Below are 24393 nucleotides of genomic sequence, written 5' to 3'. Positions count from 1 at the left end.
GTGTGTGTGAGAGAGGCGGGGAGAAATCCCTTCGGGCTGCGTCAAATTTTTCTCACACATACTCCCTCACCCACATCCCCCATCACAGCATCATCCATATACTACCGTTTTGCATTCACCCCTGTCTTCTGTCCTCTCCTCTCCTTCCTCAACAGACATTCCCCTCTTCCCCAAAGCCCCTTTCACCCCATCCATCCATCTCATCCTAGGTCGCCCCTTCATGTTCACTCCCTCCACATCTGCCTTCCATACCTCTTTTACTAGTCTTTCTTCACTCATTCTTTCCATGTGTCCAAACCATCCCAATACTCTTTCATCCACCCTATCTCCCAACTCCCTTTCCACCCCCGTTCTCCTCCTCACCTCCTCATTTCTCACCCTATCCAGCCTAGTAACCCCTATCATACTTCTCAGACACCTCATCTCAAACACATTCAAACTCCTTCTCTCTTCCTCTCTTATGTTCCATGTTTCTGCCCCATACAGTGTTGTTGGTACAATCACTCCTTCATACAATCTCCTCTTAGCATCCATTCCCAAATGTCTATTTCTCATTACACTTTTTAATCCACCAAGACATTTACTCGCTTCTCTCAATCTACATTCTACCTCCACCTCCACTCCTCCCTTTCCTGCCACATTCGCACCCAAGTATCTAAAACTATCCACTTCCTCCAGTCGCTCTCCCTTAATGCTCACTTCCAGTCTGCTGCCACTTTCACCCCTTGTACATCTCATCACCTTTTACCCACATTTATCTTCAACTTTCTTCTTTCACACACTCTCCCAAACTCTGTCACCAACTTCCTCAATCCCTCCTCTGATCCTGCTACAAGCGCAGTGTCGTCCACAAACAACAGCTGGCTCACCTCCCACTTTTCTCAATTTTCTTTAACCATCTCCAATCCCTGACCCACTACCCTTGCATTTACCTCTCGCACCACCCCATCCATGTATAAGTTGAACAGCCAGGGCGACATAACACATCCCTGATGAAGTCCCACCTTTACCTCGAACCACTCACTCTCTCCATTTCTAACCCTGACACATGCTCTGCTACTCTTGTAAAAGCTCTTTATAGCTCCTAGAAGCTTTTCTACTATCCCGGATATCTGCAAAACCTCCTACAGTGCCTTCCTGTCTACCCTGTCATAAGCCTTCTCCAGATCCATAAAAGCCCAAAAAAACATTCTTACCTTTTCCCATAGCTTTCTCACATATCTGTCTTACCACAAAGATCTGATCTACATAACCTCTACCCGTCCTAAATCCACACTGTTCCTCACCAATTATTCCCTCTGTTCCTCTCCTAATTCTCTCAATCAAGATCCTCCCATAAGCCTTCCCAACTACATTTGATAAGCTAATCCCTCTGTAACTACTACACTCACGCTTGCCCCCTTTTTCCTTGTAGAGTGGAACTATACAGGCACTCCTCCAGTCCTCCGGCACTCTACCCTCTCTTAAACAAACATTAGATAACCTCACCAGCCAGTCCACCATCACTGTACCTCCTTTTTCTAGACATTCTGCATGGCATCCATCCAGACCAGGTGCCTTACCTGCTCTCATCATCTTAACAACTGCCTTCAGTTTATCCTTCCTTATTTCTCCTCCATTTTCCTCACTCATCACAGTCATTTTATCAGCACTTCCCACTGCAACTATCTTTCCCTCCCTATCCTCCTTCACATTTAGCAAATCCCTAAAATACTCTGCCCATCTTCCTCTTACTGCCTTCTCTTCCATTATCATCTCTCCCTCTGCACCTTTTACCTTTTCTTCTCTACTTGATTCGCCTCCTCTTCCTCTCTTAATTTCTTTCCAAAACATCTTTTTATTACTTTAAAAATTTTCTGTCATACTCTTCCGCCATTTCACATCTGCTTTCTTATTTTCTTCCTTTACCTTGGGCTTTACTTCTCTTCTCTTTTCTTTGTACCTCTCATATGTAACCAATCTGTGAAAGCTCGCTTCTTCTCTTCTACAACATTTTTTGTTTCCTCATCCCACCACTCACTTCCCTTCCTTCTATTTCCTCCCGTCCTCCTTGTTCCACACACCATCTTTGCACACTTTGTGACTCCCTCCTTGAACCATCCCCATTCCTCCTCCACTCCTAGTTCTACTCTATCCTTCACTCCCTCCCACTCCTCTCTCAGCTTCTTCTTCTTGTACTCCTTCTCCTTTTCCTTCTCATTTAAAGAGTTCACTCTAAGCACCTCCCTACCTTTTGTCCTTTTCCTCTTTCTCCATCTATCCTCCACTCTCAACTTACCTTCCACCAAAAAATTATCTGATATTCCTCCACTCTCTCCCCTTAGAACATGTACATCCTTAACTCTTCCTATTATACTCCTGTCTACCACTACATAGTCCATTAACGCTCTACCACCCTTCCATCCACCACCCTCTCCCATGTGTACTTATGCTTGACTTTCTTCTGAAACACTGTATTTGTTATCATCAACTCTCTTTCTAGACACATATCCACGATCAATTCTCCACTACGATTCTTTCCTGGAACTCCACATTTCCCAACCACTCCTTCAATTGGTTCATATCCTACCCTAGCATTAAGGTCTCCCAATACTACTACATTGACATTCCTCCCTAATCCCTCAATGTATTCATTTAAATCTATCCGAAAAGCTTTCCTTTCTTCTATACCGCGTTAATAGATTTGTTTGTACACAGTTTTGTTGTTTTCGTTAGCCGCTAGCCAAAAAGTTACCAGCAAAAAAATTACTCTGTGGAGAATACGCAAGAGTTTGCTAGCAAACCCAGTAGCAAAAGTGAGAAGTATACTAGTGAGGTATGCATGGTGTGCCACCACCTTTATTGTGTAAATTGAGGTAAGACCAAAAATGTGCAATAATATAAGTATTAGCAAAATGAATATATGAATAGATAAAAGCTACAAAAAATTGAACCTAAAATGAATGCAGACTGTTATTCTTAATAATTTTGCAAGCTGCTAAAATTATGTATGGCATGGTTGATTTATTTCCCTTTTTTCAATTTCCTAATGAATTCCTTTATACCAACATTAGAAAAATGCAATTTTCTTTTATTTTACTTCCTTGAACATTTTCTTTGACTAATTGAACAATGACTTTAGAATGTTACTCAAATTTGTGGAACAGTATCAGGCAGAGTATCCGCATGATTTTTTTAAGGGGAGGTGCAAAATTAAAGAGATACATATATAATTAATGTAGGGTTATATCAAGATATACACTTCACATATTTACTTTATCTACATGAGTTACATTTTGACTTTCATCAGCCATACATTGATAGTCTATAGCTTAAAAATACGAAATTATATATTCTACGTGTTAACCGGCAAAGTTCCAAACACACACTGAATATTTAGGGGAGCAACTGTCCCCTTACCCCGCCCCTAACCTCTCTGTACACCCATGGGAAGTATGGTTAGCCTCAGATTAAACCTTGCACTACATTTGTACAGTGCCTAATTTGTGTGCTTATTTCCGATATATCATTGGTACTTTTGGCCAAATTTCACATATATATTCTGCCATAGAATTATTTAATGGAGTTAACCTTACACACAAGTGAGAAACTTGCACCGTTCGAATATAAATGGCAAAATGATAATCATAGGTAATCCTTTGGAAGAGGAATATGTATAACCCGACAATCGTGACTGAAAATATAAGATGATATTTCATTTTGTGTTTTAATTCTTTACCTAACATTGATATGGGCTTTAGATTGTCTTTGATTTTTTCCTCCACAATTTGAAATGTTGATATTATGACGACATCGACGAACGTTTCAATGTCGACAGAATCAAAACAAACCGAAGAGCAGAAAATTCAAGAGTGTCCATGCGAAGTAGGCCTAAATGAAGTTGTCAAGTTGCTGGAAAGATCAAATATGAATATGTAGAAACATATTTGCAGCAAGAGCAGAAGTGCGTAAATTGTAACACAACAACACTGGTCAAGAAAAACCTATTAAAGGTGGGTAAGATGAAATCTACCTTCGATGTTATAAGTAGATTGTGGAACCAATGACTGTAACTTATGAATGCCACTCTTGCTCGGTTTTATAGTTGGGAAGACTACAGAAACGCACAGAAAACATTCCAGAAAGAAATGCGACATGCCGAAACTAGTTACATTGCTACTTTCCTTACAAGCAACGGACAAAACCCCAAGAAATTTTACAGCTTTTTCAAAGCACGCAGACATGACTACCGGTATTACAACAGTTACACCAGTACACAAGTGACAATGACTCCTTGGTTACACAGTCACATGAAAAAGCACATGCACTAAACACGCGATATCAGTCCGTCTTTTATCTTTACACAAGAATATGCAGATCAACCAGACATACCACAATCACCACGTCCACACCCAACAATTCCTCCCCTGTTAACATTAAATAAAGGAATCGAAAAACTACTCTGAGGTAGATACAACTGAAGTGACTAGACCTGACAACATACCCTACAGAGTGCTAAAGGCCAATGCTGATGTATTGGTTCCGGTCCTGGAAGTTACTTTCACAGAAAATTCAAAGTCAAACTAGAGCTCTTCTCTGTGATAGGCTCTTGGGAAACATTACACCAATTTTCAATTCCAATGACAACCCTCCCATCCAGTTATAGTCCTGTCTTAATTACCTCAGTCCCTTGCAAAAATTTAAAAAATATTATCCATAGACTTAAAATGGACCACTTTGATAGGCAAAAAGAAATACCAACTAAAAATCAGCTGAGCTTTTGCCTTTCGACCTAAATGCTTATTCTAGATGCATTTACCAGAGACAACACATGACATATCCCAATTACATATCTTATTCCATGTAGTTAATAGTCCCACTCTTGATACTATTAGAAATAGGATCGCCTATCACTATCTCCCTCTTCTCAATTCAAATACCAGTCCTGACCCTAATTATGATCCCACCAGGATGATAGTTTAATAAATTGTATGGTCTGATCTCTGGGTAATTAGGTTGTGTGTTCTGTCAGATGGGTTATTAATGAACTGAAAACACTCGGTACAGACTCTCTTTGCTGTTGGACCTTCAACTGGTATGCTGTATTGTAGCAAAAATTGTAATTTTTCATAATTACACACCTGTGCAAAATAGTAATAGAGAATTAGATATTAATTTTTTAAATTATAATACATCAGTGTAATATATGTTTTCCATGGGGGAAATCAATAACAGAAAAAGTTGCTAAAAGTGATAAACTAACAAACTGATCCATGATGACTGCTTGAGATGCCATCTTTGTTTTGATAGGTGCAGAGGTCAAAGAAATTAAAGTATAAATTTGCCTAAACTACCTAACCAAACCTACATTTAGTAATGTGGTACCTGTAATTCAAGAGGTCATCAGGTATTTGATGGCCATTTGTGGCATCTGATCAGACTGCGGTGTGTAGAGGAGTTTCATAGCTTGAAGAAAAGTATGAAGCTTAGCTCTGTAGCACTGGTTAAAAATATTTAGTGTGGTGATGTCACTTGGAGTGGGCAAACACCCAGTACACAATGTCAACCCCGTCATCAAACTGACATTGATGGGACTGGACAGATGACAACATGGCTTCTCAAACCTATCGTCACAGCTCTGTTCGGTTGTGTATTTGCTTTTAGCAAGATTTTTTTTGTTTTTTTCCTCCTCTCTCTCTCTCCATTGATTTCTGCCAAGAAAAAACTTGTATTATGTTGATGTATCATAATTTACAAAATAGATATTTAATTTTCTATTGCTATATTGTATAGGTGTGCACTTCTAAAGAAATGCTGCAAGAATAATAGTACATTAAGACAAAACCATGGATGAATAAAACTGTTTTTCAGGGAGTCATGTACTCCTATTGCAACTGTTATTGGCAAAGTCCTAATGACTTTCTGGTAAGCACAACCTTGCCTTCATCTGTGGTTGTGAAGGATTGTCACCTTTGCCCTATGTGCTTCAAGTGCTGGGGCAAGTAACAGTCACTACTAGGAATTGGTGAGAAGTTCAGGACTCAAACCTGTGACTGGGAAGTTGAGAGGGTAAAATTCCAGAATCAGAATTACATTGCCTAGTAGATCCTAACCTATTCCATAGAATAGTAGATTTTTGAAATAGAAAAAATTAAAGTGAAAAATGTGTTTGTGTGATACTTGAATAATGCCCATGGGAGACCCCACTTAGTAACCATGTAGTAAGCACTGAAACCATCAGTCGTTTTAACCCCTTCACTCCGGGCCAAAATCTAGCGGGCAGCATTAGCTGCCAGACATGCGATATTGTGTCATAATACTCGCATTATAAAAAAATAAAGTTACCGCTGTATTGCTCGTTCTCTTTCACCCGTGAATTTTGATAACCATAGAAAATATGATGAAGCCAGTTTACAGAGTATGGGGGTCACGCAGGTACAACTACAATATATATAATCAAGACGCCGACATCGGCATCCTCGCGTACCCACTTGCTCCTCATGACGCCTACGTAGGCGTCATCGTATCGAAGGGGTTAAGAAACGATTAGACAACTTTATGGATGGGGATGACAGGTGGTGATGAATACGGAGCTGCCTAGTGTAGGCCTTATGGTCTCTTGCAGTCTCCTTCTTTCTTATGTTCTATGTTCATATCATAATGCCAGTGTACATACATATACTAAAGGCTTTTTCCCCCTTACAAGGGAGGTAACCAAAAAACAAAGGCATAAAATCCACTCTCATCCACTCTGCTACTCACTGCCAGTGTGATTGCTGAAGCCAGTTTCTGCTGTTGTTCAGCTTGGCTGAGTTTTTGACATCCAGTTTCTTATATGCTTTCAACGGTTCTTTCCATCTCTTTAGAGTCAGTTTTGCTCCCAGTTGAGTGCGAACAAGGAAGTGGTCTGTTGAAATCCTGCACCCTGCAGGGCTTTTCTTGAGAGAACTTCAATTAAGTTCATCTTGTGAACTACTGCATACCAGGAGATGGAAATGCTTGGACCATGGGTGCATACAGATGTAATAGAACTTAGAAGGTGTTAGCTATGCTAAGGTCATGTTCAGCACCAAAGTTCAGAAGGAGCTCGCTATTAGTGTTCTTTCCCCAAACTTGCCAATGATACCTTTATATGTTGTGTAGTCTTTACCAACCCATGCATTGAAGTCTCCTAAGAGAAGGACTTTGTAGCAGGAATGCTCTCTGTGATAGATGCTAGGTTTTGATAAAAAGATTCCTTTTCCCCATCAAGGTAAATCGTTGTTGGAACATAGGCACGTATCAGGGTCCAGAAGCAATCTTCTCTAATTAGGATGTGGAGAGGAACATAGGCATGTATCAGGGTCCAGAAGTGGTCTTTTCCAATTAGGGAGGAACATAGGCACGTATCAGGGTCCAGAAGCAATCTTCTCTAATTAGGATGTGGAGAGGAACATAGGCATGTATCAGGGTCCAGAAGTGGTCTTTTCCAATTAGGATGTGGAGACTCATGATTTGCTCAGAGATTCCAGTCGGCAGAGTAAGCATTGTTCAGTCTATTCTGTTGGAAACAGCAAATGCCACACTTGCATCTCTTCTCCCCTCTGGCTCTCCAATCCAGTAGAAAGTGTGTGTGCTCTCCTGAATCTGTCTTTGGCCTTTGATTCTTGTATCTTGAAGGGCGGCAATGTCAATGCTGTACTGTTCAAACTCGTGGGCTATCAGAGAGAAGCAAGTAAATTCCTTGGTGGATTAAGAAGAGGGCTATCAGAGCAGTCCTTTGTTCTGGTCTGTTGTCTTTGTCTAACATGGTCTGAATGTTGCATCTTGCTACAGTGAGTGTCTTTGGTTTGCTTTTTTGACCACGTATGGAGACCTGTGGAGGTAGAATGTAGATTGAGAGAAGCGAGTAAATTCCTTGGGGGATTAAGAAGTGGGCTATCAGAGCAGTCCTTTGTTCTGGTATGTTGTTTTTGTCTAACATGGTCTGAATGTTGCATCTTGCTACAGTGAGTGTCTTTGGTTTGCTTTTTTGACCACGTATGGAGACCTGTGGAGGTAGAATGTAGATTGAGAGAAGCAAGTAAATTCCTTGGTGGATTAAGAAGTGGGCTATCAGAGCAGTCCTTTGTTCTGGTATGTTGTCTTTGTCTAACATGGTCTGAATGTTCCATCTTGCTATAGTGAGTTTCTTTGGATTGCTTTTTTGACCACATATGGAGACCTGTTGGCTGCAACATGCCAGCCAGGTGAAAAATATATGGACAAGCTTTGTTTACCCCCACCTTTTCTAGGGGCATCCCATTCCAGGGCAGGCAATGCTTTCCCTGAATAGGACTGCCCTGATCAAGCTGTTGCCCATTCTTCAACTGGAATACAACCATCAGGTGTGGGTCACCTGTGTGCATAGCTCCCGCTAGCAGCTCCTGGCATCTCAGGCCTGCTGCTGTCACATTTACTCCATCACCACAGGATTTGGCATTTCTCATCATGATTTGCACAATGTTGAAGACAGATGGTGTCATGCCTCTACCATCTAGTCTCTCTGGGCCTCCAAATCTGATCAAGGTGGTGTGTTGGTGCACACCAGCTCTGGTAGATAAGGAGGCAGCCCTGCAGTAGCAGCTGTCTTGCTAGGTGATGCCATCTGTTGACCAAGAACGTGGTTCCTCTGCATTCCATCTGGTGATGTGCCATTGACCTCATAGGTTCTTCTGCCACAGAGCACCAAGAACACCCTGCTGCCGATGTTCCTGTAAGACATACCCTGGTCAGTGGGAGTAACGGCAACTGAGGGATCGCTCCACTCTCCCCACAACTCCAATTTTCCCAAACTGCCGCAGATGCAGTTTAATATACAGTAAGTCCTCGTTATACGGTACATATGCATTCCTGAAAACCTTACCGCAAATTGAAATTACCATATACTAAACCCATTATAACATGAAATAATAGGATATGGCAGACGTACCTTCTCCCTGCTCTCTCCTCTTCAAAATATCTCACGGATACCGTATCTGTGAATTTTTCTTACCATGAATAGAATCGAGGGTAGTAATTACCAAATACTGTAACTGTGAATTTACCGGATAAAGAATTACTGTATAAGGAGGACTCACTGTACAAGGCCATATACTTCGTCAACTGTGGACCACATACCCACAAGGAGGAAGTGTGTGATTCTTATTTGTGGTTGTGTGTGGTTTTGGATCCATTGTTTTCATTCAAACAAACTGAAGTGAGACCTGATAGCAATTGAGTGTAGTAGGCTGTACTGGGATTACCATACTTCTCTAGAATTACATGTGGTTGAGATGTCTGTTTCATGGGAGAAAAGTAAAAAGATCAGTGTTAACATCAAGTATCTGATTTTATGTATTTATGTTACAGATATGTTGCATACATTAAATACGTACCCTACAAGGCCCTACCGCCGTATAATGGGGATGGTGTAATATTCAATGCTTGCCTAACACAAGGTGCTGAGGAGTTGCTCCTTCATACAGTGGCACTAAGGTGACGAAAGAAGAATAGACACCCAAAGGCTCTCCAGATCTTGTGCCAGTGGCTGATACAGGATCTGGATAGCAAAAACAAACATACATACATACATATACCAAGGCTTTTTCCCCCTTACAAGGGAGGTAGCCAAAAAGAAAAAAGCATAAAACCATTTCCACCCATTCCTTCCCTAAATACACTCCACCCTCCCTCTTATCTTAGCACCTCTGGTCATCCCTGCACCTTGTCCACTGCGCTGGGTCAGAGGCAGTGTCGCAAGACACAAACACAACAACAACAACAACAAACAACACAAGAAACAAACACATCAATAAAACAACTCATAAAAACTACTTAACTTTGTAACCATTGTATGGTATTCAACAGTCAAGAAAATAAAACAATACATGAAGAATAACAACGGGCTACACTAAAACAAAACCAATAGAACATCTACACATAAGAACTAAAATCATTCCAATAAAGCAGCATTTTAGAATAATAGGCACACAGATGCAAGAGCCCTTGAGCCAACCCACTCCTCATATCATATCACATTATACAAACACAACTTAAAAACAGCCACAGGAGTATTGTACCCAAATATCTACAACAACCTATCTTCAGTACCCATCAGCTGTTGGATCATTTTATTCAGCCAGATGAACTGTGTGCAGCAAAAGTTGCATGTTAATGACCTTATAATTGTATTTCAGGGGGTTGCTGGTCCGGATGACATCAACACCACATGCACGTCTGTTTTTGTGCGAAATTGAATTTGATCCAAAGGAAGTAAAATTTCATGCAAGAGGGAAAGAAGTATCTCGAGTAGAAGTGATTGGAACTGTTGTTTTTATAAACGTGAGAGAGAAAGTCACAATATTTAGAAGTAAGTTCTTTTGCATTTCCATTTTGAGTTTTATTTAATTTTACAAAACCATATGGCATGAAGTAAGCGCAACAGAATTCATGTGTAATATATATTTTTCCTCAGTTGTTTATTTGTACATTTATTTGTTTGCTTGTTTTTCATAGTTGATGATGGTACAGGTACAATACCATGTGCAAGATTTGAAAAAAATGAAGACACTTCGCCTGAAGAAGATTTAAGCTCCCAAAGTCCTCTTGCCAAGTTCATAGAATCGTGCACGTATCAGCCAAGAGCTCTCAAGCTCGGTGACTTGGTGTGTATACGAGGACGTCTAAACTACTTCAGGGATGAACCACAAATCGTTGTCAATAATTTGCGTATCCTTTTATTTTAGTTGTTGGGGATGCATTGGATGTCTGCATGGAAGCTTGCTAAGTGTGACCCCCAGATCTGTAGGAAAGAGGGTTTATATGTCTGCACCAAAGATTGTGTATCCTTGTCGGTAGAATGATTTTGCTTATGTAAATGAAGATAGACCACACTCCTTATGAAGGGAAAAAGACCTGTTAGGTGTATATATATATATATATATATATATATATATATATATATATATATATATATATAGATATATATAGATATATATATATATATATATATATATATATATATATATATTGGAAGTTTAGATTAGAACATAAAAATGAAGGAAACTGCAAGAGATCACAAGGCCTACACTAGGCAGGTCTATGTCCATCACCACCTGACATCCTCATCCATAAAGTTGTCTAACAGTTTCTTAAAACAACCAATAGTTTCAGCACTGTTCCATTCATTGACCACCCTATTAGTAAACCAATTTCTTTCCTATTTCCTTCTTGAATCTAAATTTGTCCAATTTAAATCCATTACTGCGAGTCCTACCCTGTTGACTTGTTTGCATCACCCTTGTTAAAGCCTTTGATCCACTTGAACACCTCTATTAGATCACCTTTACCTCTGCCTTCCACACCTTTTATACTAATATTTCTTCACTCATTATTTCCATGTGTCCAGACTGTCCCAGTACTCTTTCATCAACCCTGTCTCCCAATTCCTTTTCCACCCTCATTCTTCTCACCTCCTTGTTTCTTATTCTATCCAGCCTAGTAACCCCTACCATATTTCTCAGGCATTTCATCTCAAACATATTTAATGTCCTTTTCTCTTCCTCTTTTATATTCAGTGTTTCTGCCCCATACAGTGCTGTCAGCATAATCACCCCTTCATACAATCTTCTCTCAGCATCCTTTCCCAAATATCATTTCTCATTACACTTTTGAATCCCACCAAGGTATTTACTTGCTTCTCTCAATCTATGTTCTACCTCCACCTTCACTACTCTCTTTCCCACCACAGTCACCCCCAAATATCTAAAGTTATCCACTTCCTCCAGTCTCTCTCCCTGAATACTCACTTCAGTTTGCTGCCATCTCCCCTTGTACATCTCATCACCTTATTTTTACCCACATTTATCTTCAACTTCCTTTTTTTTCACACACCTTCCCAAACTCTGTCATTAACTTCCTTAATCCCTCCTCTGATCCTGCTACATGGGCTGTATTGTCAACAAACAACAACTGGTTTATCTCCCACTTTTCTCCATTTTCTTTAATCATCTCCAGTCCCTGACCTACTACCCATGCATTTACCTCTCACACCACCCCATCCATGTATAAATTGAACAGCCATGGTAATGTGACACATCTCTATTGAAGTCCCACCTTTATCTCAAACCATTCACTCTCTCCATTTCTAGTGTTAATACAGGCTCTGCTACTCTCATAAAAATTCTTGACTGCTCTTAACAGCTTTCCTCCTATCCCATATATCTGCAATACCTCCCACAGTGTCTTCCTGTCAACCCTGTTTTTTATAAAGTGTGAAATACTTGCTTGTTTTCCTTTTTTCAGTGATTTATGTACCCAGAATTGCTTTTACTTTGTTCTTTTGATTCTTTGAGACTCTTCTTTCTCTTCCAAAAAGAGTGCCATCACTATCAAGTCTGTAACACTAAAAGTCTTAAACATGTCTGTCTCTAAGCATGATCCTTTTGGGAACAGGTTGAAGACTGTATTGTGGGAGATTGGATGGATAGTGTGAATGCACATGCTTTTTACAGAGGGTGACCTTACAGTAACTGGTAGATCACATTCCGTTTACATACTGGTATAGTGTGAATTGGCCCTTATGGGATGAACCTTTGGCTGTGGCCCACTTCCTGGGGTCTGTGGATCTGTTTCAAGAGAGAACTAGGTCAGTGAATGGATGGTACCTGATTCTGAAGGCTTCTTTATTATTATTGAATATATATAGATAGATGGATACATTTGTGCATATGTGTGTGTTTGTGATGAACAACATTTGATTTTGTAAAGATATATCCTTAACACATCTATCAAGGTTTGGTGATGGATGTAAATGAGGAGTGGCTACGTATGCTTGAAATTCAGAAGTACTTAAAGGTATGTGGAGCAATTTTTAGGTAATATGTGTGTATCCTTTTGTGAAGGGGCAGCTGAATTAGCACACACCCATGGTAATCAAATCAATTGTTGCCTTGAGTTTTGCTAAGTGGGAAATCCACAGCACCACAGTGGCTTTCAACAATCTCCAGTGCCTCCCACAGGTCTCTGGGAAGAAACTTTGGACTGTTGTCTGAGTATGGGACAGTTTCAGTGTCACTAGTTGAACCTTGGGATGGGCATGCTCAGAACTGTTGCTTTATGGCATTTGATTCCCACAAAATATTAAGCAAATATTCAATGCATTATGCCTTCCAATAATGTAGAAGATGTAAAGTTAATGCAGTCTGCCTTTTGAGACTCCAATATAATTGTAAGACAAGATTAACCCACCTTAAGAATAAGGTTCATCTCTTTCTGCTGATTCCATAGATACCAAAATTGCAATATATATATATATATATATATATATATATATATATATATATATATATATATATATATATAATATATATATATATATTTATATAATATTATATATAAATATATTTTTTTTTTTTTTTTTTTTTTTTATTTATGAAGGGAAATGAGTCCCCAGGAGTGTATAGCCTTCCTTGTGAAGATTGTGATTTAATGTACCTTGGTCAAACCAGAAGGGATCTTAACATCAGGTTAATGGAGCACAAAAGATCCATTAGGTATGCCCAAGAAAATTCCGCAGTGTTCCAACACATCAGTACCAAAAATCACAGTCTTGACTGGGACAAAGCCAAAAAAAATTTCAAGTCCAACTGTAGTTTTAGAAGAAAAATTGTTGAATCAGCCTTAATCGAAGAATGTCCGAACTTGAACATCTCCAAAGGTCAATGGTCCCCGGACTCTAACGGCTAGCTGTGAGCCGCTTGGTTAAGAATGATCACCCTCCTGACCCTTCTTCCTGCCCTTTCTCATGACCTCACACCTCCACCCACACATCCCCTCACCTCTGACTCTGCCCTGCATGACGGGTCGTCCTGTTTTAACTCTGCGTGTTCCCCTTCTACTCATATCTCATTGTACTTATGTCTCTGCAAATTCTTGTAATCTGTACTTTCCTGAAGAGGGCTATAGCTATTAGCCGAAATATAGAAGTTACACATTCTTCTAAAGTTTCCTTTTTATTCCGACTGTGTGTTCTTCGTGAATATTAATTACACATGTGCCACAACATTTTGTCAAAGTGATATATATATATATATATATATATATATATATATATATATATATATATATATATATATATATATATATATATATATATATATATATATATATATATATGATGGTATGGTTTAATGTCACACACTCTCCCCCTATCGGGAGGCTAGGACGGTGCCCCTCACAGAGGGCTTTGTAGATATATATATATTGCATACACCCAATGGTGTTTTTCTTTTGGCAGGTATGTCATAACAATTCTGAAGAAACATGGAAGCCAGCGGGAGCGACTCATTAGAGAGTATTCGGAAAAGGGTGAAGGACATCAGTCATTATGAACGATCAAGGAAAAGAAAACTTGCATTTGACAGCCACCGAAAATATCTCTCTGACATTGAAAAAACCTTAAAAGTAAGTAGGTGTGCCTATAGTATCGTAGCAGTTATTTTGCAAATACAGTGTTCCAGGTTTTCATTATTTCAAAAGATATTACCTTTTTTGTATTCATAAAGGCTACCACTGTTTGTATATATGTGTACATATGTATACATGTATTTACAAAGTACTTACCTAGTGGTGATTTTAAAGGCTTGAACTTACATACACCAAAAGGCATTTTCCCCATTGTAATGGAAGGAGCCAAAAAAGACAAAACCTTGGTATAATATCTTATCACTTCTAAGTAGTAGATTACAATGGCAAGTCTTGTTAAGCTAAGATTCATTTGGCCATACTGAAGCAGGATGCAAAGATGAATAGAAACAAATAGATTGATGAAATGGACAGACATGAAATTAGGTTTGCAAACAAACTGAGTAACTCTTGGTTGCAGGCACCAACCCTGTCAGAGATGGCAGACTTATGCAAGAGGATTCAGAAACATAAGCATGTGGCAGATCTTAAGAAACTGCAGACTGGTCTGGCAGAAGGGGGGAAACATGTTTCCACTTGTTTCAAGGGAGGTGCTACACTTTATGCTTTGACTGGATGTTTGACTGGTATGTATATATATTTTTCTTCTTTTTTTCTCCTACATCATCATCTTCATCTTCTAGTTTTGCAGTTCTTTGAAGTTAATACCTCTGACCCAAACAGTGAGGTTGGTTGGGGGCTGGAGTGGCCTTTCACTCATGAGGAGGTTGGATTATAGGGACAATTTTATTTTATTTGCTTATTTTTTTATATATCTATATGTTTATGTATTTTTGCATCCTTCTCCCTGTAGCCACAAAGGGGACATTGCTAAAAAAAAATGCAACAGCATAAGAAGGTCTGAGAGGAGTTCTCCAGCCAGAACCCTAAAGTTTGGGTCTTTTAATGTGTGTGATGTGGTACATATGAGAGCAAAAGGGAAGAGATAGGCAGAATGTTTGTGAGGAGAAAGATGGATGTCTTGGCATTGAGTGAAACAAAGTTGAAAGGGAGGGGCAAGTTTGAGTTTGGGAGTATAGTTGGGAGGGTCTCAGGAGTGAAGAGAGGACAAGGAAGAGAAGGAGATGATCAATCAATTAATCGATCTGTTGCCCCTGGTCTCTCTTGCAGAAGACCCACAGCCTCCAGGAATTTGGCAACAGCCTGCGGTCAAGGCCATGAATCACAAAGAAAAGAGATATTGTGTTGTTGTCTGGGGATTGTGGACTGTGGAGGTGAGAACATCCGAAGCTCCCTTTGCTCTGTCTAATCATCTCATCATGAGATTGTCATTTCTTAACGTCCCCATTAATTTCCAGAATAACATTTGATTTTGTTTTTCAGGAAATGATATAATCCTGCAGGTAGAAGCAGCATGTGCCTTTGTTAATCTTGGCATGGGTACAGAGAAAGAGTGTCTGTATGTATGCAACAAGGCAGGAACTTATCTTGTGCTTCTGATATACAGTGGAAACCAACAATTACAGGTAATTAGGAACATATGGGGGAAAAGAATAGGTGATGGATAGGAATGGAATTGGGAGATGGGTGCATGCCTTGGCTGGCTACCTCACTTATGAGAGGAAAGAAACCCTTGGTATGTAGATAGATAGGAGCAGTAGCAAGTTCCTTTTGTAAACTGAGCATTTCTTCAAGTGACATCGCTCTGGAAAACACATGTATGTTTTTGTCCACATTCATTTGTTTTTCTTTCAAACAGGATTTGAGTGCTTGGTCCATCGGCAACCTCTGTGGAAACCACAAGAGAGTCTGTGAACTTTTGCAGAAACAGGGGGTAGAGGAGGCATTGCAGCATCTCCTTGCGTCCATGTCACGGCATGTCTTGCAGTCGGCAACGTACGCCATCATGCATTACATCTCTACTGTACCTCATAGAATCAAGTAAGTGACAGACCATTGTTCCCATGCTCTGTCCATATTAAGTAAGGAGTAGAAATCACTTGAATGCATGATTCTAATTTTGCAGAAAAACCACAAGGAAAAAACAGAAGAGACTGAGCACTTTCGTCTATTCAGACATTTTCACCTTGAAAATGTCTGAATAGACAAAAGCGCTCGGTCTCCTTTCTGTTATTTTCCTAGTGGTTTTTCTGCATATTAAGTATGTACATTACCTTGGGGGGATACCACTAGGAAAAAACAGAAATGTCTGAATAGACGAAAGTGCCTGGTCTCCTTTCTGTTATTTTCCTAGTGGTTTTTCTGCATATTATGTATGTATATTACCTTGGGGGGATTTCCCCTTTTAAGGGCAATGGCTGAGTCAAAGCATACATCCATCCCACACCCATCCAGAACCAATACCAAATCTGCTCATTGTTCCTCTCTCCTTATCACCTTTTGGAAGAAGGGTCATCCCTCTCCTCTGCCACACTCCTTGGGTCAGAAGCAGTGCAGCAAGATGCATCACCATAGCAGATGAAAGTTGGGTAGCATATTCTAGAAAGTGTGCTTGCCTTAAGTGCTTGAATTGTTAACACAAGTACTAGTCTGTGCTAGGAATTGAAAGGAATTATGGAATTTTAATTGATGACAAGGAAGATGCAAAACCTGTGCATTTGTGATTATGCCACCAGGTGTGATAGTTGTCAGAAAAGGAGACTGGACACCATAGTCATAGCTCCATTCCTATATACGAGGTATGTTCAGTAAGTAATGAGAAAATTTGAGGAGATACATTTATATTTTCATAAGCTTGCAAAACTATCGCTTTCATAATAAAAGCCTCTTGCATCTACACACTTCTGCAGACATCTCTCCCAATCCTGAAAGATCTTCTCAAAGTCCTTCTTCAGTAGATTTTTGTGGTAAGATGGATATGTGAGGGTTTTGGGAGAGAGTGGGGATGTTTTTTGGGCCTTTGTGGATTTGGAAAGGGCTTGTGATGAGGTAGACAAGGGGATGCTGTGGGAGGTATTGGAGATGTGTGGGATGGGAAGAAAGCTGTTGACAGCAGTCAAGAGTTTTTGTGAGAGTGATGGAGCCTGTGTTGGAATCGGAAATGGAGAAGGTAATGGTGTGTATGGATGATGATGTGATGCATGAGAGGGAGTGGATGGGGAATAGGGGGTGAGGGAGTATGTGTGAAAAATAGTTTGACGCAGCCCGAAGGGATTTTTCCTTGTCTTCTCTTTTTCTGCATGAGTGGAAGGAGAGGGGGGTTGCCAATAAATGATGCGGCCTTTCTGTGGATGTGCTGTGTCTTGCGACACTGCTTCTGACCCAGGGCAGTGAGTGAGATGCAAGGATGACCCGTCATTCAGGAGGAGCCAAGATAAAGAGGTGGGGGGTTGAATAGGAGTGGAGTATGTGGGGATAGAATGGGTGGGAGTGAATTTTATTTTATTTTGTTTTATTTATTCTTCTTCTTCTTCTTCTTCCTCCTTCTTCCTTCTTCTCCTTCTTCCTTCTTCTTCTTCTATCTCTTTTGGTATATGTATGCATGTAAGGTAATACTCCTTATTGATGCTTTGACCCTCAGGGACCCATTCAACATGAATGAGCCCCTTGGAGTCAAAGAAAGGAATGACCATGGCCTTCTCTTGCGACCTGCTCATCTTTGCCTTCTTGGGCCTGGGGGATGATGTGTGTTTCCACAGGGCATTCTGACATATGCTCTCAGGGTTGTAGGTGAACACCTAACTTTCATCGCAAGTCACTACCTTATTCAAGAAACCAAAATCAGCCGCCATCATATCAAGAATGTCAGTGCAACATTCTATATAAAACTGCCTTTGGTCATCGGAGAGAATCTTTGGCACGAACTTGGCACAGACTTTGTGGAGCTTCAGATCTTTGGTCAAAACTGTAACCACTGTGCCAATACTAATACCAACAGCTTCAGATATCATCCTCACAGTTATTCAACAATCTTACATCACTGACCTTCTCACTTCCTCAATGTTTTCCTCCTTACATGCACTATTTGGTGCTCCAGATCTGTGTTCATCCTCAACCTATTCATTTCTTTCAGAATTTTTTTAAACCATCTTTAGAAACTTGCTTTACTCATCATTTCATCTCTATAGGTCTCCTCTAACATTCCATAAGCTTCTTGTTTGGTTTTCTTAAGTTTAACACAAATTTGATGGTGTAACGTTGCTCCACATTTCCCTGGATCTTGTCAAGTGTTGACAAACTGGCAAAGCAGATCAAACTGGTTCCACAACGTACACCACTGCACTCAAACCTAGAAACATAGAAAGGTGCCATTAGGTCATTTTATAGGCAATATGTATGTGTACGTCACTTATCGAGCATACCTCATACTACAACTAGATTGGGGCTTTGAGCAAGACAGCAATATCTGTTAAGCAGGGAAGAAAGAAGGCAGGAGATAGGTGTGAGTGGAGAATGGTTGTGGATTGATGATAATTTAATGCAGCCCAAAGGAATTTTTCTTCTTCTCTATTGTGTAAACATTCTGACGGATGTGGATAGGAGGTAAAGGGAGCACGGGCTGAGGGAAATACTTTTATTCCAGACTAGTTTTGCCTGAGTGGCCTCTTCAGAGGAACTTTACTTCAAGCTATGTTCCTCTGAAGAAGCCACTCGGGCAAAACTAGTCAGGAATAAAAGTATTTCCCTCAGCCCGTGTTCCCTTTACCTCCTATCCACATTCTTCTATTTTTTACCTGTAGGAACACCATTACAGGAGGGTCACAGTGTAAATGAAGTTGCTGGACCTGCCTTAGATGCATTGTGTCTTGATGCAGTGGGCATGGGACATGGATGATTCTTCATCCACTAGGAGTAGAGGAGAGGTAAACAAGGGGGTGGTGGATGGAAGTAGAATGGGTGGGGGGTGTGCATGACTCGACTGGCTACCTCCCTTATAAGGGGGAAAAATTCCTCGGTATATAGGTAAATAGTCGTCATGTACTTATTACATTGGCTTTTTGTCCTTTTTCTTTGTGTTGATGATCAGCATATGAACACAATGATTATCAACACAGAAGAACAAAGAACCAATAGAATAAGTTCATGATGACTATCTATCTATGTATCAAGGGCCTATTCCACTTTGAAAAGTAGAAATATGCATCTAGGAATGGATGCAAAAAGAAGATTATATGAAAGGGTAATTGTGCCAATGGCTCTGTATGGGGCAGAGACTTGGAATTTAAGAGAGACAGAAAGGAGAAGTTTAAATGTGTTTGAGATGAAGCATCTGAAAAGTATGGTAGTGGTTACATGGTTGGATAGAGTGATAAATGAGGTGAGGAGGAGAACAGGGGTGGAAAAGGAGATAGCAGATAGGGATGATGAAAGAGTATTGGGATGGTTTGGAGACATGGAAAGATGAGTAAAGAACGATTAGCAAAAGAGGTGCGGAAAGCAGAGGTGGATGAAGTGAACTTGAGGGGACAATTGAGGATGAGGTGATGGATGGATGGTGTGAAAAGGACTGTCAGCAAGAGAGGAATGTCTGTTGAGCAAAGAAAGAGAAGGCAAGAGATAGAGGTGAGTGGAGAAGGGTTGTGTATGGATGATATTTTGACACAGCCTGAAGGGATGTCTCCCCTTCATCTCTATTTTCTACATGAAGGGACGGGGAAGGGAAGTTGCCATATACGTGAAGAGGCACCACTGTGGATGTGCCGTTTTGCTGCATTGCTTCTGACCCAGGATGTGGGCAGGAGATAGGGATAATCCTTAATCTCTGAAGAGCTAAGATAAGAGAGAAAGAAGGGAGTGGAATGGGTGTAATTGGGTTGTCTTTGACTTGGCTACCTCCCTAACCCATTCTCGGAGAAAGATGAGCTGAGATACAGAGTAAACTGTATATTTCAACCACTAGCTTATCTTTCTCCGAGAGTGGGTTAAAGTTTTATTTTACTCGTGTTACGACATCTACATTACTTGATTTGATATATATATGTGTGTGTGTATATATAGATAGATAATCATTACGAATGATATATTCTAAGAAAATTTAGGTTTTGGGTCGTAGAAAATTATAAATCATCTTCTCCATTTACAGCAATTTTGCCTCACAGACTGTGATTCGTCAACTTATCGATGCCTTGAACCGAAATGAAAGTATGATCAGTGAAGTGGGATGGTGCCTTTTTTATGCCTCAGTTGAACAAAATATTTGTCATGTTATAGTTGATTATGGAGGATTAACAGCCATGTTTTCTGCATGTCGGAGATTGTTACAAGAGCAGGTAAGGAACTGACTTTGTGAAATGGTATTATTGTTATTATTATATATATACTATATATTTATATATATATATTTTTTCTTTCTTTTTCTTTCTTCCTGGTGTTAGAAAAAGGGATGACTTCATCCACAAGGAGCTAAGTTGAGAGAGATAAACAAGGGTGGTGGATGGGAGTGGGTGCATACCTTAACTGGCTACCTCCCTTATAAGGGGAAAAAAGTCTTTTGTATATCGATACATACATATACCAAAGGCTTTTTTCCTCTTACAAGGGAGGAAGCCAAAGTCAAAGGCATAAATCCACTCCCACCCATTTCATCACCCACATACTCCACTCCCATTCACCACCCTTCCCTCCCTCCCTCTTTTCTTGGCTCCTCTTAGACGACGGGTCATCCCTGCATCCCGCCTACTGCCCTGGGTCAGAAGCAATGCAGCAAGACACAACACATCCAGAGGAAGGCTGTTTCATTTGATCTGCAACCCCTTCTCTCCACTCCCTCATGCAGAAAAAGAGAAAACGGAGAAATAAAGATATTTATTTATTTATTCTTTTTTTTATATTTTATTGGCATAAGTAGATGCCTTGTTAGTGTTCATTTCTGTTCAAAGATTCTTGAGATATCAATTATCTGATGGATTCAAATGTGATTTGTTTCAGAATCCAAGAGCTGAAGCCATCACACCTCTCATTCGTACCTTGATCAATTGCATGGGTTGTGTGAAAGGTGCTCCATTGCAAGCTTGCTACTATTGTGATCTTATCCCTGTGCTATCAGATCTGCTCTATTCGCCTCACCCTCACCTTCAGGAAGAAACATTGCAACTTCTTGCAAATATTGTCATAGGAGCCAGTGAAACAGAAACAGGTAGGTTTCTTTTAGTTTTATTATTTTCCTGCAGCTGTTCAGAGTAATTGAGAGTATTTATATTTACCTGAGCCAATACCCCTTCTGGGGTATTGGCTGCATGTTATTGTGGCAAAGTAGCATGCAGTTGATACTTTAGGGTCTATATGGGGTGCCCCTACAGACCAGAGCCACACATCATTTTGTCTGTGATAGAGGAAAACTCTGTTCATAGAGAAATGATGACACTTTTATACTACAACTGTCCCTCCATTATGCTGTCCCCCAACCCCTTGTTACTGTCCTGTACCATTTCTCTGAATATTCATTTCCTTTTTTTGCCTACCTTGTGGTGGGGGAAAAGAATGCTACCACCAAGTCTTTCCACTTGAGTCGTAAGAGGCGACAAAAAACTGTACGGAGGATGGGATTAGGAGTCCTGGTACCTGTAGCCCCAAAGGGGACATTCCTAAAAAAGTAAAGGCATAAGAGGGTCTGGGAGTTTTCCAACCAGTACCCTAAGGTTTGGGTCTTTTAATGTGCATGGATGTGGTACAGATGAGAGTAAAAGGGAAGAGATAGGATGATGCTGGCTTTGAGTGAAACTAAAGTGAAAGGAGGGGCGAGTGTGAGTTTGGGAGTGTAATTGGGAGGTTCTCAGGAGTGAAGAGGGGATATGTCTGATCCACAGGGACATCCCATATAGACCCTAAAGTATCAGCTGTGTGCTGCCAACCAGCTTTTAACCCCACAATAACATGCAGCCAAATACCCCTGCTGGCCATAACAAATAAAAATTATATCTTGATATTATATCCACATAGATCTCTTTTGCCTCCATATCCTACAACTAGCCAGTGGGCATCCAGAGGCCACAACTGTACTAACTCTAACCTACTTAATTTATTTTTGTGTTGGGGATGCTTGGCATACTTAGCAACCTTTATTGATGGTGTCATTGCTTGTAATCCAGTTATTTCACTAATCCACATTGCACAAAATTTCCCCTTCCCCATCAAAATCCTTTTATGACTACAAATAATTCTATGTAAATTATGTTTCTCAGTATTTCACAATTCTCCTGAGCAAGAAGCACATAAAATGACTAACCTTTATGGAGGGTGTCATAGCTTGGAATGATCCAGCAATGCTATTTTATGGCACAAACCATCCTTGAGTGTTCTCCCGTTCCTAACTCCTGGAATTGGTTTCATCCACCCAACCTCTTATATTGTCGTCTCCTACCCCATCCAGTTCCTCACCTTGGGTGACATCAGTTATGTAGAATCTCTGTTTTATATGCCTATCCCACTTTTCCAGTTACTCACAAAATGTGAAATTTTTGTCAATAGTTCAATCCTAGCTCAATACTCATGGACTTTGGACAAGGGAAAATATCCCAAGCTGGGACACCTCACCACCTGCCAACCTGAAGGGTGTGGTAGGGCGGAGAAGGTGGGCTCACGCTGGTGATGAGTCACATATGTATTACTCAAGGGAGGGCCCAGGAGATGATATGACCTATTGTCCACATATATTTAGATTCATGAGTACCCTGATTCCTGATATGCTCCTAAACCTCTAAATCTACCTATGTATACAATCCCAGCATTACCCAACTACAGTGAGTCCTCGTTATACGGTACATATGCGTTCCTGAAAACCTTACCACAAATTGAAATTACCGTATACCGAACCCAAGTTTCGACTTATGGCAGCGTACCTTCTCCCTGCTCTTTCGTCTTCAAAATATTTAATTTTACCTCCAAAACACAAGCGGATACCGTATCTGTGAATTTTTCTTACCGTAAATAGAATCAAGGGTAGTAATTACCAAATACCGTAACTGTGAATTTTCCGGATAAAGAATTACCATATAAGGAGGACTCACTGTACTCCAAACATCACACAATAAGTGCTGGACGGATTTAGCGAGAAAGCAATACCAGAATGACCAAGGGCTTTTCTCTCCATATAAGGAAGGTAGCCAGGTCAAAAGTCATGTGACCACTCCCATCCACAACCCTTTCCTCCCTTCCCATCTTCTCTCCTCATGGATGAAGGGTCATCCCGGTGCCCCACCCACTGCCCTGGGTCAGAAACAATGCTAGAAGACACCATACATTCACAGCAATGCTGCTTCACTTAGTCAGATCACCTATATATGTACATGCATATATACACACCAATAAGCCATCTCCCCCTTATAAAAGGGGTGCCCTAGTCAAAACCCACACCCACACATATGTATACAATTAATATAGGAATAATACTTGCTTGTTTCCAATCATTTTCAGTTAGTCTTTTGAGACATAGCTGCCTATATATTTCCTGTCATTGCATAAGACAACAATAATGAACGAATTTCTTTGTTATAGTTTCTAAGGTCTTCCTAATTTCATTTCATGTGATGGTCATCGTTCCTTTCAGGTCGGTGTGTGTTGGATGATATCAGTCTGAAGCCTCGTTTGAACAATGCTCTTCAGAGAGCTATGGCAGGGAAATTCTCTGACCACTCACTCGTGGCTGTTCCTTTTGATTAGTAGTGGGTTGTTGAATGGTGATTGTTTACCTTGAACTTTCCTAATGTTTACTTTTTTCTAAGAGCAGTAAAGTTAATTTTTAGTATTTTGTGTTGTTTCTGTGCATCCTTGAAACCAGAAATGAAGCTTGGTGGCTGCCAGAATAAGAGGATAAAACCTTGCTACAGATGGAGTTTATCTGCTCAACTTAGCGCCGTAAATGTGAAGATATCATTTAGATAATTTGTCTGTTTGATTCTCATTTATTATTAGTCATCCAGGAGGTGCTCAGATGAGAGGGAGGGTGGGAGGGGTGTGGAGTGTATTTAGGGATGAAATGGGTGGGAGTGTTTTTATGCCTTTCCCTTTTTGGCTACCTCCCTTGAAAGGGGG

At 40.3% G+C, this 24393-nt stretch overlaps 1 protein-coding gene across 3 annotated transcripts; it reads left to right on the top strand.

The window, feature by feature from the left end:
• The first annotated feature begins 10232 nt into the window (after positions 1 to 10232).
• LOC143022576 (uncharacterized) lies at positions 10233 to 24106 on the top strand. Of its 3 annotated transcripts, XM_076180872.1 has the most exons (10): positions 10287 to 10348; positions 10725 to 10820; positions 12773 to 12834; positions 14276 to 14442; positions 14864 to 15029; positions 15787 to 15929; positions 16163 to 16344; positions 20447 to 20633; positions 21292 to 21499; positions 23909 to 24106. In XM_076180872.1, exons 4-10 carry the CDS (start codon positions 14302 to 14304, stop codon positions 24019 to 24021), a joined length of 1140 nt encoding a protein of 379 aa, XP_076036987.1. In that variant the 5' UTR covers positions 10287 to 10348; positions 10725 to 10820; positions 12773 to 12834; positions 14276 to 14301; the 3' UTR covers positions 24022 to 24106. The 3 variants fall into 3 exon arrangements, with proteins under 3 accessions (XP_076036995.1, XP_076036987.1, XP_076036978.1); XM_076180863.1 differs by lacking the exons at positions 10287 to 10348; positions 10725 to 10820 and adding an exon at positions 10538 to 10707; XM_076180880.1 differs by lacking the exons at positions 10725 to 10820; positions 12773 to 12834 and having other exon boundaries at positions 10233 to 10348.
• The last annotated feature ends 287 nt before the right edge of the window (positions 24107 to 24393 follow it).

Source organism: Oratosquilla oratoria, chromosome 3, assembly GCF_046742065.1.
Source record: "Oratosquilla oratoria isolate Oo_2021 chromosome 3, ASM4674206v1, whole genome shotgun sequence".
NCBI lineage: Eukaryota > Metazoa > Arthropoda > Malacostraca > Stomatopoda > Squillidae > Oratosquilla > Oratosquilla oratoria.
This window is presented reverse-complemented; position numbering and strand designations above follow the sequence as displayed.

Coding starts and splice junctions, on each gene's coding strand:
- LOC143022576 (XM_076180880.1), top strand. CDS start 14,302: ATGGAAGCCAGCGGGAGCGACTCATTAGAGAGTATTCGGAAAAGGGTG. Junction 16,345..20,446: donor ACTGTACCTCATAGAATCAA/GTAAGTGACAGA, acceptor CTCCATTTACAG/CAATTTTGCCTCACAGACTG. Junction 21,500..23,908: donor AGCCAGTGAAACAGAAACAG/GTAGGTTTCTTT, acceptor CGTTCCTTTCAG/GTCGGTGTGTGTTGGATGAT.